Here is a 19,551-nt window from a genome sequence, read left to right as displayed (position 1 = left end):
CCGGATGGGATGGTCGGATGTCCGGGAATCGGGAATGAAGACCCCGGTTACAGACCCGAATGATGAAGACCCCGGCTACGGAGCCGGATGATGAAGACCCCGGCTACGGAGCTGGATGATGAAGATCCCGGCTACGGAGCCGGATGATGAAGACCCCGGTTACGGAGCCGGATGATGAAGACCCCGGCTACGGAGCCGGATGACGAATGTACCCGGAGAGAGATCCGGATGCGGGGACATATTTGTGAATATGTTTGCCAAGGGCCCTTGAGGCTATATTTGTAAATAGCTCGAAAGTCATATGTGTATAAATATGACTTAGGGCAAACAGTTTTAGGTTGTTGCTCATATTTTTCTGTTTTCACTTAGAGGGAGTGAAGAGAGCAGCCGAGAGAGAGAGAGAGGGAGAGAGACGAAGAGGTCGTTGCCTCTGTGCATTACCGCCGACTGAGGCGAAGACAGTGAGCTCAAGGTTGTTGCCTTGTAGCTTCACCATTGTACATCTCTGTTTATAGTGATAGTTGGAGTGTGAGGACTCCCGTGGTTTTTCCCATTTAGGGTTTTCCACGTAAAACATCCTGTGTACCCTTCTCTCTATTGTCTTCGTGCACTTTGTTTTCTGTGAGTTGATCCTATTCCTCGGTTGTGGCCGAGCACTGTGTTTAACAGATATTGCGTAATCTTCGAATGCCAAGCACGCGGTGCTTGCTTGAGGCCGTAGAGTGGCTTCTTGAGTTGGCACACAACTTTCGAATGAGTATGCGATTCAAAGCCGGGTGGTTGTACCATGTACACTTCCTCTTCTAATTCGCCTTGAAGAAAGACGATCTTGACGTCCATTTGGTGGAGGTGTCAACCTTTCATCACTACGAGTGCGATCATGGTCTGCATAGTCGTCATCTTTGCCACTGGGGCAAATGTCTCTTCATGCATAGTCGACTTCATGCGTCTGTGCGTATCCTTTCGCTACGCGTTGAGCTTTGTAGCGGTTTACAGAGCCATCAACGTTATACTTCACCTTGTAGATCCGTCTGCAACCGATCGCCTTCTTGTGCGGTGAGTGGGGGACAAGATCCCATGTCTTGTTTTTGGAGAGTGCTTGCATCTCCTCATTCATCGCTTCAACCCATTTGGGGTCCTTCACGGCTTCAGAAAACGTTTCCGACTCCCATACTGTCGCTACCTTCATCATAAAGGCGTAATGGTACGCCATATAATCGTTGTACCCAAATCGGCTTACTGTGTTCTTTTCACGGGTGGATTGTGGAGCTTCTCGTTTGCAGATACTAAGGCTTTCTTTGCTCCATTTGTCTGGATGTCAAGGCCTTCAAACTCACTATCGAGGGAGTGGGTCGATTCATTGCCGTTGAAGTGATCGTCTTCATACTCTGACATTTTCGCCTTCCCTTTGTCCAGCTTCGAACTCGACCAAGATGTGCTTTGATCGCGAGGAGGCTCTTGTGGGCCACTAAGCCTTGTCATAATCGGGCTTTCTTCGTACATGTGCATGAGCCGATCTTCGGCTTCTATCTCTATTTTAGCGGTTTTTGGGTCGAAGCAGAAAGTCAAACAAACTAGGCTAACTGAACAAGGAGCACCAAGTAGTAGAACGAAGGAGAACAATCACAATCGATCCAATTGACCATCCGGATAACCGAGGAATTCAGAAAGCCGAAATGAACCAAATGCCAAGATGACTTTCGACGACCAGAAGTTGTGTTAAAAGGGGTGTGTTAAGAATCAAAGCCAACTTCCCCAATGCAATGACTTTCACACTAGCAACAAACACTCTAGATTCGAGCTAGTTTTGTAAATAGTAGAAAGGGCAAGTTAGTTGGTAATTGATTGTTGGATGTATATTTAATATTTTGTAATATAGCTTCTTGTTCTCTCTCTCTCTCTCTCTCTCTCTCTCTCTCTCTCTCTTGTACACACATACACAATTTTCTTCTACTGCACAAGAACACCTACACTCTCTCCGTTTCTTTACATTAAGTTTCACAACTTTCGGTGCAAGTGTGAGCAAGCAAACACTAAATCATGAATATAAAATGAGACTGTAAACCCTTACCATCCCCTTTCGGGCATATGATCTTTGGTTGTCAACTAGCCTGTTTTGTTATGATGAAGAATCAAGTTGAGATAAAAAACATTTTTTTCTCATTTTCCACAAAAGAATACTAATTTGTAATGTTTTTTACAACACATGTGCTATCATAGCACAAAATAAAAATGCATATCTAAAAACCACATTGCTTGTTCAAGAGTTAAAAGGTAGCATCATACAAAAAATAATGGGTAAACAAAAAATAATATTGAATCTCAGCACCTAGTAATAATGAGGATGCAACTTGATTACCCATTTAGACAAATGCACATATACATTCTTATCCAACTCAGAATTTAATATGGACTTTGCCAAAGGTTAGAATGAAGTTCACATTTAAGAGACTTCTAAATGCCAACTTATTTAAAGTCACTAACAAATTGTTATCATATGGTTGATTTGGTTTGTTGAAACTGAAAAAGATAACCTTTTCTTCCTCTAATTTTCCTCAGCATTCGGAGGTCCTTTGTACTTGAAGTTGTCGGAGTATGATTTGGGCTGCACCAAAAATAAAAGAAAAGTGACAAACATCATTAAAAATGGGGAAAGAAATAAAATCAACAAGCAAGCTTTTGTCATGCATTGAACAGTAGAAAACTACAAGAAAACAAGAACATAAAAAATGTACAGGGATTTTGGCAGAGACAGGATTAGATTGGCAACCGAGGACAAATCTTACTAGAAATGAAGTAACTCTAGTTAGTAGGGACAGGATACTATTGGCAACTTCAAAGTTCATATAACCACCAAACCAACCATAAAATACCTTCATGAAGAAAAAGGGCTCATAAATTTAACATGCATTTAGCTACCCAATTGCGAGCCAATAGATACCATTGGTATGGTTGGACAATGAAAGATTGATCCAAATTTCACTACTGCATAAGTGTAATGATAAAATTCATGTGATGCCTTTCCAAGCTTTTGATTGTTTCATAGTTTACACAATCATGAAAAGAAGGAGACAAAGAGACCTTATTGAATCAAAATAAATGTTAATGAAGCTTTATTGATGTAGAACATACCTTAATGATGGGCTTGTGTGGTTCCTTGACCTGTATACGAAAATATTTAGCAACAAATGAAAATAAAAACAAATTCAAATGAGCAGAAACAAGTATCTTGTCAGATCTCATATCCTACAAAGAGAGTTTCTGTTAAACTTAAGTCAATTTCATAACAGAAATAAAGGAAAAGAATAAAGATGGAAAAAAATTACAAAAAGCTGCAATTTTGTATTACCGAGAAATTCCAGCCATGCTTCTGAACAAAATCGACTGCTGCCTCTTTACTATCAAAGCTAAGAGTGTGGTCTCCCAAATTTGCGTAAGGATCTCCAGTTGATGTCCAACCCATCAGGGGATTTTCCCATCTATATCCATTCAACATCATCAAACACACATATGAATCAGACAAATTAAAGGTGTACACACATACAACAACATCATCAAACACGACAGAATGATACAACCATTTCATATAAGGTCTTTATCTTAATCATGTATTATTTAATAGAGAAAAAAAATTGCTCAAATATTAATCACAGCATATATAGCATGATGAAGAAATGAACTAAACCAAGGACATTTATGATTTCGAAATAAATGTTGGAAGAATACTGGAACATACTTATCTGTGGAGAGGAAATTTATTTTCCATTTTCCAGTATTAGCTGAACCTTGTTGTGATGCTGATCGGGCTGGAGAATAAATGACTACCTGAAACACATCATAACCGCCACAAAAGAAATATGGAACATCAGACAACCCATGAAAATAAATATATCTAATCTGTAAAATCATAAGCTAGACTTTAAACTACAAATAAAAGTATCTACACATTATGAAGTAATGATGCTTAATAACTGGGGGAACTGTATTCAAGGTTACAATATAGTTATATTTTCAGTTAAAACAAATATATAGTTATATTTTTCAGTTGTAGAAAATATATAGTTATATTTTCTGTTAAAAAAATATTAGGATCATCCAACACAAGATATGGCAAACATCCATTACCACTAGGGTCTCAATACCACCTAGTTATCTGTCTACATCAGGATGAACTCATGGCCAAATTCTAGTGGTCTTACATGTTTTCCACTAGGAGACAAAGTGAGCATAGTTTATATCGTCGAGACAAGGGATGCTATGCAAACCATCAAAACTTCTTTGCTATCACACCCTGTCTGATTGGTGACCAAACCTTCACCAGCAACACACCACCAACTTCAACCTCTTCAACAAGCTCGCCCATGAACTAGCAGAAACTTAAAGCCAACATGTCCAACAAGGACTCAAACCATCTAGATCGAAACACAACCCTCGATGTCCTCAGCTGCCAACTCTCTATCATACTCCATAATTCCACCATCAATAGTTTTCCTTACCACAAACCATCAAAATGCCACATTCCTAGGAACACTCCCAAAATTGTTGGCATGTATCAGCAACATCGTACAAATGTAAGCCTTGGGGAGGGTTACACAGCAAATAGATAGCAAGCAAATGAGAACCCTAACGTGCCAAATAAGACATGCTTATGAGGAATAACAATATTACGTTTTATACAACCTCTTCATGGGCAAAAACTCAACCACTTCCTAGTGACACATAGGAATCGGCTGGCAAGCCAAACCGGTTAAACCTAAACCGTTTTGGGGTTCTCAAACCTGAACCAAACCAAACCAAACCAAACCGATCCCTAAACCAGCTTGGAAACCTCCCTCTCTCTCTCTCACTCACTCACTCACTTAGACGATCCATTATGTAGTATACAAGCTCCCTCCCTCCCTCTCTCTCTCCCTCCTCTTAGGTGTTTTTTTTGGGTGAAAACACACAATTATATTAATAAATGTGTGTAAAAAACACTACTTATAATGGGTGTGACAATGGTGTATGGTCACCTACTAACTACACTACGTGGGTAGTGGAACATGTTGAATTGCCAATAGGCAAGACGAACACTCCACCGAGGAAAGAATTTCCACTTGCTCCAATAAAGAAAATTGCCACATTAGTATTCCCTTCAACTTTCGTAGATATGCTTTCACTCCATGTTTACCATCGAATACAAAAGTGTTGCACATATTCCAATTATGATGCAATCCCCAATATCTCAGAAATAAAAAAACGATATCCATCTCTGATTTTGGGTCAACCTGTGTAAATTGTGCAAACACCCACTGTCTAGGTGTCAAATAACACCGTGATAAGACTTGCCAAATTTGAGAAATGTAACTCTAAATCTGACAAGTGATCAGACATTGTATAAATCGATGAGTACTATCTTCCATTTGAACAATGCAAAAAAAGCAATTACCCGTTGCTAGTCCACGACTCTTTAGAGCTAATCCCAAAGGCAATCCTCCAATCAAAACTCTCCAAATGAAGATCTTTGCTACAAGTGGCAATTTAGAATGCCAACTACGTTCTAAGATCTGCCACCAACCATGATCAGATTTGTGTATTCTCCATTCTTCTTCAGCCTTAGATCATAACCATCCAAGAGACTCAACAGAGCAATGATACAAAAGATTAGTAGTCACTTGTAACAAAGACGTTTGACCCTTTAAACACCAATTAATCCACGATTGTTCTTTTGTTTGTAGAGGTAAGGGACCTTGCATCAATGGAATATTTTGTAGTTGTTGCCAAATAAACCCATAATTAGGCGAAATGCGTAATAATAGTTGCGCTTCAACAAACTCCAAAATTCTTTGAGATGAAGCCTCAACTATATCTCCCACCTCTTTGACCCCCAAACAAAACAAACAATTAAATTGAGAGCACAATCTCTCCTTTCCTGGCCAATATAATAACTGAGAAGACACAAGCAACTCTTTTTGCAAAGAATTACAATGCTCTTTACTAGATGATGGTTTCCATACACATAACAATAGTGCTTCTTGCCATGAGGTAACCAAGTGTTGAACACATATAGAGCCCAGAATCCTAAGTGAAATACATCCATTCAGTAATCACCACCATGAAGCCTTAATCGTTGTCCTCCCATGTGTTAAACCCTTGTTCTCAATGAAATATTGAACAATGATATCCATGGTTGTGAGTTTGAACACTCGTCTTGTAATAATGAAAATTTACGAGCTATCATATGCTTATATAAGTTCAATATTCCAATTCCCCTCAAGTGTTTAGGGATTGCTAGATGATTCCACCCAACCCAAGTGATTCGCATCGTATCCCTCTTCTTCCACAACAAATATCGAAGAGGTTGCAAAATAGAATGCAAAGCCTTTGTTGTCCATGGCAACAATAACAAGTAATATAATATCATGGGTTCCATAATACATTGTACAACCTTCATGCATACATGAAAGGGCCAAGATTATGACTTCCAATACATGAACTTATCCCTCAACTTACTAGACATCCATTCAATCAATTGACCATTTGTAACATTCATTCCTAATGGATAGCCCAAGTGTCGAAAAATAGCGTCTTTCTTCACCACAGATCCTTGCCATCCTAAACATTCCAAATCCCTTTCAATACATGATATGAGACTAGACTTCCTCCAATTAATATGTAATCTGGAAGCCAATGCAAATTGGTTGCATACAAGCATCCCCTTCTTAAGGTTCTCTCGTGAGGCTTGCAGAAACATGAAAGAATCATCAGCCAAAGCTTGTGTTACTAGTTGTCCTCCAGACAAAAGGTGTAGACCATTTGTAACATTCATTCCTAATGGAAAGCCCAAGTGTCGAAAAATAGTGTCTTTCTTCACCACAAATCCTTGCCCTCCTAAACATTCCAAATCCCTTTCAATACATGATATGAGACTAGACTTCCTCCAATTAATATGTAATCTGGAAGCCAATGCAAATTGGTGGCATACAAGCATCGCCTTCTCAAGATTCTCTCGTGAGGCTTGTAGAAACATGAAAGAATCATCAGCCAAAGCTTGTGCTACTAGTTGTCCTCTAGACAAAAGGTGTAGACCCATAATGTCACCATTTGTTGCAAGCCTTGATAACATCACTAACAAGGGATGAGTAACAATAGCATACAACAATGGGCTAAGAGGGCATCCTTGACGAATGGATCTTGTGAGGGCAATATCTGATGTAACTCCCCCATAAAGCATTACTCGAGACATTCCATCTTGTCCTAATAAAAATATGAAGCGAGACATACGAGGTCCAAAGTCCATTGTATGCCCAAAGCGAGACATACAAACCCAGAAACAAAGGACCAATTAACATGATCATAAACTTTCTCCAAATCTAATTGCACCATAATCAATTCTTGATGAGTGTTTCAAGCATAATCCATGGCTATTTGAACATTCAACACATTATGCAATAAAACCATATTGGGCGGGATGTATCAACTTTGGCAAATACTTTTGTAATCTATTTGTCAAAACATTTGTAAATATCTTATACAACCCCCCCATCAAAGAAATAGGTCTCCATTGATGAAATGACTTGGGAGATGCCACCTTTGGAACTAATTTAATTAGACCAACCTTTCAAGCTTGAGGCATATGACTAGAATCCCAAGAATATTGAAACATCAAAGTTAAGGGCCCCTTTAAAATGTTCGAATATCGCTTAAAAACTTCATTTGTCAAGCCATCCCAACTAGGGCTCTTACCACTAGGAAGATGCCTTAAAACTGTGTCCACCTCATCCACGGTGAAATCTGCATCCAATTCATGACTAATGAGGTCATGCACAATACATCCAACCACATCATAAAACTCATGACGTGCTCTACTCACCTCATTTGTCATTAACAATTGTGGGCCAATCAACTCTTTAAAGTAATGAACACATATGTCAATTATTGTAATAGGATCCACTATCCATTCATCCCCTTGCTTCAAATGTACCGCATTAGATCGAGCATAAGTAGGATGTAATGCTTGACAAAACAAATGAGATTGACATTGATTATCTTTGAGCCCATCCCTCAATTGTCGCATCTTCGCATAATTATAACTTTGGCATTGCAAATGAGAAATAATAACATGCAATTGACTTTGGATATCCAAAAGCTCCTCATCTAATGGTGCATTTATCAATAATGCATTACACTTGGAGAGAACTTGTGAGAATTGTCGAAGAAGACCTCTTCTTCATTGAGCATTAGTTACTCCATACATATGATGAATGATCTTAATGTTTCGTAACGTGATATCCCATGCTTTAACTCCATTAAGATTCACTTCTTGTGAAAAATTTACCAAAATTTGCTCCATGAGAGAATCAAAGTGAGGTTGAAGCAAAAGAGAAGAGGTAAAGCATAATGGAGGCTTTCCAGTAAGGATTTATACATGTCAATTGCATGATTACAAACCTCCAAACAAATAGGAAAGTGATGTCGCTAAAAAAGAATCATTGTGCATCACATACATTCTATCTAACCGACTCTATGTTTGTCTATGTTGAGCGGATTGAAAAGTAAAACCTGGATCATTCCCATGCAACCATGTCCAAACATCTAACTTCAGAACCTCCATAGCCAATGAATCTGAAGGCAGCACGAGGATTAGGGTTTAGGTAAAAAACAGAGAGGGAGAGAGTCTGAGTGAGAGAGAGAGATGCACGTTGTCTTGGGTAGAAAGAGTGTACCTCTTTTTTGGTTTTTAGATATTATGTATATACAAGTCAAAAGTGTGCTACGAGTGCGTTCACACTCATGCACTAATAAAAGGCACGATGGCCCTTTATTCCCAACAACCTCCCACCTAAAGGCAATGTGCCATGAGAAGAAAAAAAAAAGTCAGTTAAGTCCAAGTATGTACAACGCTGAACTACATACATCTATCCAACTCCCATCATCTATCGGCAATGAGGAAATCGCTCAGCTGGAAGACCCTGCATGAGAAGATCTGCAGGATTATTATTTGTATGTACTTTGACAAGCTCAATGTTCTTGCTGTCAAGTACATCTCTGATGAAGTGATACTTCACCTCTATGTGCTTCGTCTTTGCATAAAAGACGGGATTCCGAGCTAGCATGATAGCATGAAGAATAGGTAACTCTGTAATGCCAAGATCTCTCACTAGATATGAAAGCCATAAAGCCTCTTTGCATGCCTCAGTGGCAGCAACATACTCTGCCTCTGTAGTAGACAATGCAACACACTTCTGTAGTCTAGAGATCCAAGAGACCGCTCCTCCTGTGAAAGTAAACACATACCCAGAAGTACACTTCCTGCAGTCTGCGTGACCAACATAGTCCGCATCCGTAAAACCAACGACAGATGCCTTTTGCTTTCCAAAGCAAATGCCCAAGTCCTTTGTGCCTTTGAGGTATCTCATAATACCTTTCACCGCTTCCCAATGCTTTTTGCCGGGATTTGCCATGTACCTACTAACCACTCCCACTGCAAAGGCAATATCAGGGCGTGTAGCAACCATCGCATATATCAAACTGCCAACGGTAGAAGTATATGGAACCTTAGCCATTTCAGCCTTCTCATCATCAGATGTAGGGCTGTCTTCTGCACTGAGTTTTAAATATGGAGGCAATGGAACCCCAATTGTTTTCCCCCTCTCCATATTGAAATGTTGCAAAACCTTAGAGATATACTCCTGCTGAGATAGAAAGAGTACCCCTTTCGATCGGTTTCGGAGTATTCGCATGCCAAGGATGTGATTTGCATCACCAAGATCCTTCATATCAAAGCTGCCATGAAGGCTTTGCTTCAATGAATCCAAGGCATGAATATCCTTGCCAGCAATCAACATATCATCAACATACAAAACCAAGATAATCAGGCTGCCATCTCCTGCCTTCATGGTGTACAAGCAGTGGTCTACTTGACTTCTACGAAAACCTTGAGACTGCATAAATGCATCAAATTTATGATACCATTCTCTTGGTGCTTGTTTCAAACCATACAAACTCCTTTTGAGCTTACAAACCATCTTCTCTTTGCCTTTAGCCACAAAACCTTCAGGCTGCTGCATATATATGTCTTCATGCAGATCGCCATGTAAAAAGGCGGTCTTCACATCCATTTGTATGAGCTCCATATCTTCGGTTGCAACTAAGCCCAAAATGATTCCTAATGTAGTCATCTTGACTACAGGCGGGAAGATCTCATCAAAATCAACTCCATATTCTTGCTTGTATCCTTTTGCAACCAATCTTGCTTTGTACTTTGGCGAGGAACCAGAAATGACCTTCATTTTATAAACCCATTTGCATGGAAGTATTTTCTGCCCTTTAAGCAACTGCACCAAATCCCAAGTGTCATTTTTCTCAAGAGATTCCGTCTTTCACAACATGGCTTTATACCATTTCTTATTGTCCTGTCTGTCCATTGCTTCCTTGAAGCAAGTTAGTTTGCCACAATCAGTTACCATGACATAATCAGCCACACTGTTTGCATCATTTTCAATTTGCAGTCCAGGCATTTCAACCTGCAAATCAGCATTCACAGCTTGCTTTTCTAGCTGTTCCTGCACATTTGGTGGCTCATCATTATTGGCAAAGGCTGGCTGATCATTTCCAACCTCATTTTCTGCATTTGCAGGTAATTTTACAGCAGGTGTTTGCTGCTGTACATCGGGCACATTTTCCTGTCTAAAAGGTATTTCTTCTCGGAATACAACCCTACGTACTTCCTCAGTCTTTTCGGGTTGTTTATGCATGCGATTTTCCCGGAAGATAACATCATTGCTGCGTACTATTTTTCTTTTCTAGGGATCCCACAATCTATACCCCATTTCACCCTCGTCACCGTATCCTAGGAAAATACATTTGCAGGACTTTGGCTCAAGTTTGTTGCGTTCTTCTTTACGAATGTGCACAAAAGCCTCACAGCCAAACACTCTCAAGTGAGCATATGAAGGTGGCTTGCCCGACCACGCTTCTTGGGGTACTCCCCCTCCCAAAGACCTGTTAGGTGACCGATTAATCAAGTGAACAGCTGTCATAACAGCCTCTGCCCAAAAACCATGGGGTAACGCAGCATGAGACAGCATAGTACGGACCTTATCTTGAATAGTCCGATTCATATGCTTTGCAACTCCATTTTGGGGTGGATTATAAGGGGCAGTGAGTTCCCTCTTTATCCCTTTGCTGTCACAAAATGCTTGAAAAGCCTTGGACACATATTCCCCACCATTGTCAGAGCGAAGACACTTAAGTGTCTTATCAATTTGATTCTCAACTAATGCCAAAAATGTTCGAAATTTGTCGAGCACTTCATCCTTGCTACGAATAGGGTAAACCCATACCTTCCGTGTAGCATCATCGACAAAAGTGACTAAGTATTTCTTTCCCCCTAATGATAGCCCTGGCATCTGACATACATCTGAATGTACTAACTCAAGCGGGGACGACTTCAGCGAAAGAGACTTTTTATGAGATGTTTGTACATGTTTACCATAAATGCAATGATCACAATGTTCAAAATCAGCATAACGAAGACACGGCAAGTAACCCAAACGAGAAAGTACTTTCATACCAGTTTCACTCATGTGTCCCAACCGGCCATACCACAAAGCAACACTAGGCTGCTCGGTTATGGCAACAACATGGTCACTCACACTAGATACATGGAGAGGATACAAAGTATCACTTTTACTACCCTCGGCAATAACTCTAGATCCCTTACAAATCTTCCATTTCCCATCACCAAAGGTTGTGTGAAATCCATCATCATCTAGCTGTCCTGTGCTAATCAAGCTCTTCTTGAGCTGAGGTACATGCCGTACATGCTGAAGTGTGAAAGCAGAACCATGCTGAAACTGTAATTGCACAGTGCCAATACCTGCAATTTCAAATGAATAGTTGTCCCCAAGATGGACAACACCATGTCGACCCCCTATGTAATCTGAAAACCACTCACGATGAGGGGTGACGTGAAAAGAAGCACCGGAATCAAGTATCCAAGTGTGCATGTCACCATCCGTATCTGCAAGTAAAGCATGTTCTCTATGGCATGATGAAACAAAGAGTACATCATTTCCACTATCACTATCATGAGTGACTACATTCACCTCTTCACTTTTAGTATTGTCTTTCCTCGGTTGAATGTCTCTCTTTTCTTCTATGAAATCATCTATCTTCTTGCCCTTTCCTTTCTCTTTCTTCCATTTGAAACAATCACGTTTAAAGTGACCCTTTTTGCCACAGTGATGGCATTCTACATCTTTACCACGTGATTTACTACGGCCATAACTATCAGATTTGCCTCTTTGTTGTGACCTACCCCTCATATGCAACGCACTAGAGGACTTATTGGATGCATTATTTTGCCGACTCATCTCTTCCATGAGTAGAGAACTCTCTACATCGGCATAAAGAAGCATCGCATTTGAATTGCTCATAGCAGTCCTAAAAGTATCCCAACTTTCTGGCAAGGTGCAAAGTAAAAACGTGGCCTTAAACTCATCATCAATGATGAATTTCAAGGCAATCAACTGGCTGAAAATGGAATTGAACTCACTCAGGTGAGTTGACATGGGTGTGCCCTCTATCATACGCAAATGCATAAGTTTCTTAAGCCAATAAACTTTGCTAGCTGCCGTCTTTTGGGCATACAGTTCCTCTAGTCTAATCCATATAGAATAGGCGGAGTCCAAACCTTCGATATTAAAAAGCAAGGCATCAGAAATCGACAACTCAATAGTTGAGCGTACAAGCTCATTCAACTCTTGCCAATTATCTTCGTCCATATCTATAGGCTTTACCCCTTTGACTTTTATAGGCTTTGCATGCTTCTTTTGCAGCAGGATGTTGTAGCACTGCTTTTTCCAAACCACAAAGTTATGTGCACCCTCAAGCTTCTTGATGTGCATAAGGTGGCTACTTTCACTGTTGCTAGTCATGATTTTTGCCCAAACAGAGGACCAAACCTGCACTGCAGAAAACGTGACCTGCTCTGCAAAAACCCTAAACTCTGCTCTGCAGAAAACCCTAATCTCTGCTTTGCAGAAAACCTTAAACTTTTCTCTACATAAAACCCTAAACCTTGGCTCTGATACCAGTTTGAAGGCAGCACGAGGATTAGGGTTTAGGTCAAAAACAGAGAGGGAGAGAGTCCGAGTGAGAGAGAGAGATGCACGCTATCTTGGGTACAAAAGAGTGTACCTCTTTTTTGGTTTTTAGATATTATGTATATACAACTCAAAAGTGTGCTACGAGTGCGTTCACACTCGTGCACTAATAAAAGGCACGATGGCCCTTTATTCCCAACACTTGTTGGCCTATGAACTTGGAAGAGCTAACAAAAGCTTGATCACCACGATTAAGAACATCTCGATTAGCTCGGGATTGAGATTCTTGTAAGAGAAGGGAGATTAGCTCATCAAAGCTGAAACTCTCTTTACCTCTTGTAAGAAGCCTTATTGTAGTTGCGAAACCGTGATATGAATTGGAAGCGCGGTAAGAACTTTAGAAACTAACTGCTTGTCTGAAGTAATTGTTTCTTGAAGTCGATCTTTGTCAAGAATGAGTCCATGGATTCACCTTCTTGCATCCTTGTCTTTTCAAGTTGTCGCTTAAACATAGCAACCCTTGCTTCATTCCTTTGAGCATATAGGTTCTTTAACACATCCCAAGCACTTTTTGAGGTCATGCAAGATCGGATATGTGGAACAATGTGACGTTTGACCGATAATGCAATGAGAGCATGGGAAACATCCTATCCCACTTGAGTTTTGAAGAAGTGGATTGTTGAGTGGAGCTTGAAGCATTATTTGCGTCAATTGTTCCTGAAGCAGAGGGAAAGTTTGGAGAAGAACTTGAAGCTTGACGTTCATCAAAATCGATGACAATGTCCCATAGCTATTTTGCTACCAATACATGTCTCATCATTACGCCCACATAGGATAGTTAGTACCATCCAACTTGTCTTCAGCATTAATCATACCAAAAATATTAGTATGCTCAGCCATTGCACCATTGCAAAAGCAAGATATATGGTTATGTTCACTAAAATGTACTAAAGCAATATAATATTGAAGAATGGTATAAGAAATGGACTGAAAGAACTAGAGAAGAGTTACTGCGCTATGCTGAAAACTTATTTTGCTGTGGTAAAAACTGGTTGCTAGAGTTTCTGTGCAGTCAGGGTTTGAGACTGCTGCAAAACTTGTTTCCATTGTATCTCCAAAACCAAAAGTCCGATTTGGGCGTCCCAGTAGTCAAAAGAATCATTCCAAAATCTACTTTTTGAAAATGTGAACATAGGGAAAATCGCCTTTGCTGCAGTTTTTTACTATTTGAATTTTTGTTGCTGTAGATGGAGAGGTTCGATGTCTTCTTAGATGGGAGGAGATAAACAAAAAGATATTTCTATGCCTAGTAGGAAAAATAGGATAGAGAAAGCAACCTAGACCTACTTTGATACTGCAAGGATGTTAGCCTAACTCTCACACAACAAGATCATTTAGAAGACTTAAGGAAATATTAGTAGATTAGGAAAAACGAGCTTTGACAACAAAGATGTAGAATGGTTTATATAACCAGTATCTACAAGTAGGTGGAAACCCAACGATCACTTAATGAAATTCACACTATTCTAACTATATTCACCCCTAGCAGTTCCTTAACTAGCTTCATACTATTCTAAGTATGTTCACACCCATTAGTTACTTAACTAGGTTCACACTATTATAACTATGTTCAAACCAAAGCTTTCATAGGATACACATTAAATGTAACAAAAGACTCTTGGCGTAACTCTTACCCTCACAATTCTAGGGGAACATATGGATAATATAAGTCAAAGGATCATGTACTTTATGGAATTAAGCATTTTAAAGCCAAAATTGCAAGGAAGTAGATAGATAGAATGACAATTTTCTGAAATATGTGAAGGTAGAGATATAGAAACTACAAACAATTATGGAGTTGAACAAATAGGAGGGATTAAATAAGTAGAAGCAATTCTGCAAAACAAAAGCCTACCACTTAAAAAAAAATACAAGATAGGAGTGCACACATAAATATATGTGTTATCCAAACTTTGTTTTTCCATATCCATAGATTGAGTTCCCTTATTCTTAGGGCCCAAACCTTGAAGTGAAACCTCGTTATAACCTGCTCTAGATGATGTTCCTTCATCCATAACAACCACAATATCTGACACACCAACATCTCTCCCATCTCCTTCCTTACCATTCCCTTCATTAGGAACTTCTATAGTTGAAGGACAATGACGATGACATTCCGCCATAAAGTGACCCCATTCACCACATCCAAAACAATGACCAGCAAATGTTTCCCACTTCAATTTAAAACGAAGTCTTTTCATACCAAGTGTGTTCATACGCACCCATCTTGGCCTCTTACAACGTGTATCCCCTAACACACAAAATATGCACTTATTTGTAGCATTTTCACGTGGAGATACCAACACTTTACCAATTTGACTCATCAACTGGCCATAAAAAAGCATGCTTACAATCCATTGTTACCCAAACAGGGCATTCTTGTTTTAACAAAGCATGATAGTCCACAACGGGAGACCATTGCATTACATGCACCAATCGTTTATCAAAAAACACGAGAACTTTAGCCAACAATGCACTTCGATGTTCCAGTGAACGAAACACTACATCATAAAACCCTCGTGGTCCTGCATATATATTTTCAACACAATTTGGTGACACGATTGTGTTCAACCATTGTTTAATCCAATTAATGTATGGGAGTTTCTTGTTAAAAAATAATATAACCGCACAATCATAGAATACATCAAAATCTCTCTCTCTCTCTCTCTCTCTCTCTCTCTCTCTCTCTCTCGTTTCTAACTAATTTCTAACTTTCAAGTTTTTCTCTAACCACATAAACAGCTTAATTGGTTTGAGTCGGTTTGGAAAGGCTCAAGCCAAGACAAACTGAGCTCAAACTGTTTAGTCAAGCTCAAGCCTAAGTTGAGCCGAGCCGAGCCTCTAAGCCGTTTTAAACTGGTTTAGGCTTGAGCCGCGCCGTTGCCGATCCCTAGCGACACATCAGAGAACCCAGAGCCTGATCATGAGCCACAACTTTGACATTCTTATACTGAAATCTTGAATCATATCCCCAACCAAATCCCCACACCACAACAATTAAAGTCTCATGCTACTACTTCAACGTCTTCACCTCAAACAAGTTTGAAAAGGAAATCCAGTGCTTTCAACATAGACAATCATCTGACTACACAGAATGTCAAGGTGAAAACCTCATACATGTGGTTAGCACACTATCCTTACATACATGGTCAAGAGCCTTAGTGGAGGCCTCCCAAACACATGGATCATGCACACTACTGTGCCTCTCCGTAAGTCAGGAGACCCCATCCAAACAGGGAACTAATGGACTATCGTGATAATCCACACAATCCCCAAACCTTATGGATCAATGCTTGAACCGAAACTCAACACTTTCGTTGAGCTCGAAGATAGACAAGCCTTGGGGCAACCAAGATGTAGGAGAGCACTCTGTACCACTGACCACGTCCTTGAATCACGGAAAATCAAAACCAAAAAAGAAACAATTGTATTGATGCTTTGATAGACAAGTCTTGCGGAAATCAAGATGTCGGAGAGCATTCTGTATGACTAACCACATCCTTGAATTATATTTCTGGCTGAACCAAGCAAAACCAAAAAAGAAACAATTGAATTGATGCTTTGTAGATTTTTGCAAGGCTTTTAATTAAATAACAAGGGAAGTTCATCTACAAAGACTTCATGCACTCAAAATCCCCTTCTGACATGATCGGTCAACATGTGCACTATATGAGAAAGTGTGGGCACAAGTTAGGCATCCAAGGAGGTTAACCAAGGTTATCACTAGCACCACAAGTATGAAGCAAGGATGCCCACTCTCCCCTACCCTCTTTGGACTAATACATTGATGTGGTAGTGGACTAAATCACATGTGGAGGCAGTAAGAGAATCAAAATATTAGGTACACCTGCCTGCCTTTTTCTTTGTATAGTGACATAATCTTAGTCTTAGAATCTCATGCAAGTCTATCACACCATCTCAATGCCCCGGATGGTTTTTGTATGGAAAAACAGCTCACCATAAACCTAGCAAAGACAAAGGCCACAATCTTCCACATGTCTGCGCTGATTTTCTAGCAAGCTATTTTCATCCTATCATGAGAAGTCCTCTGTATATTTTGGAGTCACATTTACAGGCATGATTGTTAGAAATCTAGCAATCTCAAGTGTGTGAACCATTGCTCAAGTCAAATGTCACATCACTAAACTTTTTGCTACAGTATACAACCACTTGTCCATAACTTGTGATGGAGAAAAGTGGGGGATTTTGGAAGTAATGTTTGAATTCAAATTCCACACCAAACTTTTTGTTTGGAGCACTATATAAGCAAAACATTTGAGAGTGGTATAATACTCTCTAAGTTTTTGGATGTTTTGTAGGCTTTTTTTGGGAATGCATAATCTAGGTTTAAGCACACCCACTAAGCTTAAGAAAGCAAGCTCCCAACTTGATAGAATTTTCTTAGTGGTGATCATTGATCGCCTATATCTCTTTATGTTGTGCAGTTCATACTAACAATCGGCAACGGTTCGGTTTGAACCGAACCGCGAAACCACGTTTTAACGGCTTAACGGTTTCAACGGTTCGGTTTGGTTTCAACAGTAAAAAACCGCAGTTTAAACGGTTTGACGGTTTCTATTTTTTTAATTTTTTTAAAAAAAATCATTTTTTAACAATCTTTTCATTTTTACACCTTATTCTCACATTTTAGGAACATCTTAAAAATTTTAAAAATTCTAAATAATGAAATATTATAAATTTTAAAAAATTAAAAATTTGACCTATGTTGAAAACCGAAACCGCGGTTTTTACGTTTTAATGGTTTAACGGTTTGAAAAATGTTTAACGGTTTCACGGTTTGGTTCAGGTTTCAAAAAATTTAAACGGTTTGGTTTGGACCCTCTCAAACCGAACTGAACCGTTGCCAATTGTTAGTTCATACTTAATATAGCTCATCTTGTTTCCTACTCTTGTACGCCTTCTTTCGAGTATAATCATAGTCTAAAGTGTTCAATTATTCTTGAGTGTATTGAGCTTGAAAGGCCTCTGGTTTGGTTTTTGCATATTCATAAGTGTATATGTTTGAAACACAGACATAGATGCAAGCTGCCTGTTTGGACAATTTTTTAGTCTGTCTTGTGCAAGGCAGTTGACAAGCATAAAGGTCACCAGATTTAGTGCTTATAGCTTGCTGGAAAGCTTGGGAAGTCTACTTTTAGTGTGCAAAATTTCAAAGGTTCAGTCCTGTGTTCCAGAGAGATACTGGAGTTTTAGTGCAGTGTGGTAGCTGTTTTATGGTCCAAGGAAGTGTCCATCATACTTATGTTGTAACTAGGAGTGAATATATTTCCATCAATGATTGGGCGCTTCTTTGTTATCCACGTGACCAAGGATCGACTCATTCGAGGTTGTGCATCTCAAGAAATACTCGATCAACAATGCCACCAGACACTTCTATGACCCTCATACCAAAGTATCAACATTTGACACCATGGTCACTCCTTCCCACATGTAAGGTGTGGCCATATGGGTCTAGACATCATGTACATGTGGATACAAGTAGAGTGTCCACTAGTACTATATTAAGAGTATGTAGAAAAGCCTCCATCAGACATGAGATCATCCGAGCTGAATCGGCCACACCCTCATGATAGTAAAAGCATTAGTCCAAACAATGAACCTCATCGACCAGTTCCAAACCATGGTACCTCAATGGATGGGAAAGGAGGTGCATCCTTAGATAAGTCATATATTTAATCATGCATTGCAACATGGCATGTCACATGGTTGTACAATTTTGATCAAATCTTTACATAAAAGGAGAGTCATTAATAATGTGAACAACTATAAGATGATAATGATTCATTATCATTTGGCAAAGTTAAGTTCAGCTAAGTTAAGTGTGTGAACTGAAAGAATCGGAAGAGGGCTTACGAACAAGTTCATTTTCGTAAACACCACAACACCATTATATCAACTTTGTCCCTCTTCATGTGTTAAGGGAGGAAAGTTATTTGAAATGTAAAGGATTATGTTGGTGTTCCTTAGACTTCAGAAAGCTTTTGATGTGGTGGTCTGTCAGCATCTTTGGAAACACATGGACAAACTCGGAGTATCAAGTGAATATAAAGTTGCAATTTCTCAAACCTATGAGAAGATGATATGGCATGTGCTTATGGGAAGTTCAGAATTTTCACTAGCACTATTGATGTCAAGCAACGATGCCCACTCTCACCAACTCTCTTTGGTTTTGCCATTGATGAATTGGAATGAATGGGCAGTTATGCTTTTGTTATACACAAATAATCCGGTGCCTTGCTCCAAAACAAAGTTTTTACATGCATAGCAAATTGAGTGTCCATAGCTTCAAAACAAAGGTTTTGCTTGTGAAGACTCAAAATAAGGATAAATAATCCATTCTATACAATAATGAGTCACTTGAAACCTTAGAAATCTTCAAATT

The 19,551-nt window shown here is 39.4% G+C and overlaps 1 protein-coding gene across 1 annotated transcript; it reads right to left on the bottom strand.

Moving 5' to 3' along the window:
- Positions 1-2,292: 2,292 nt before the first annotated feature.
- On the bottom strand, positions 2,293-3,924 carry LOC147865633 (NADH dehydrogenase [ubiquinone] iron-sulfur protein 4, mitochondrial-like). Its single transcript, XM_087318494.1, has 4 exons — positions 3,737-3,924; positions 3,350-3,479; positions 3,133-3,162; positions 2,293-2,605 (listed from the first exon to the last, which is right to left on the bottom strand). The coding sequence occupies exons 1-4, from the start codon at positions 3,907-3,909 to the stop codon at positions 2,546-2,548; spliced, it is 393 nt and encodes a 130-aa protein (XP_087174620.1). The 5' UTR covers positions 3,910-3,924; the 3' UTR covers positions 2,293-2,545.
- Between the last annotated feature and the right edge of the window lie 15,627 nt (positions 3,925-19,551).

This window comes from Azolla caroliniana, unplaced genomic scaffold (genome assembly GCF_043228905.1).
Source record: "Azolla caroliniana isolate FFs.n. ecotype wild unplaced genomic scaffold, voAzoCaro1.0.p SCAF_4, whole genome shotgun sequence".
Taxonomy (NCBI): domain Eukaryota; kingdom Viridiplantae; phylum Streptophyta; class Polypodiopsida; order Salviniales; family Salviniaceae; genus Azolla; species Azolla caroliniana.
The sequence above is the reverse complement of the archived record's forward strand: the minus strand, read 5'-3'. Positions and strand labels throughout refer to the sequence as shown.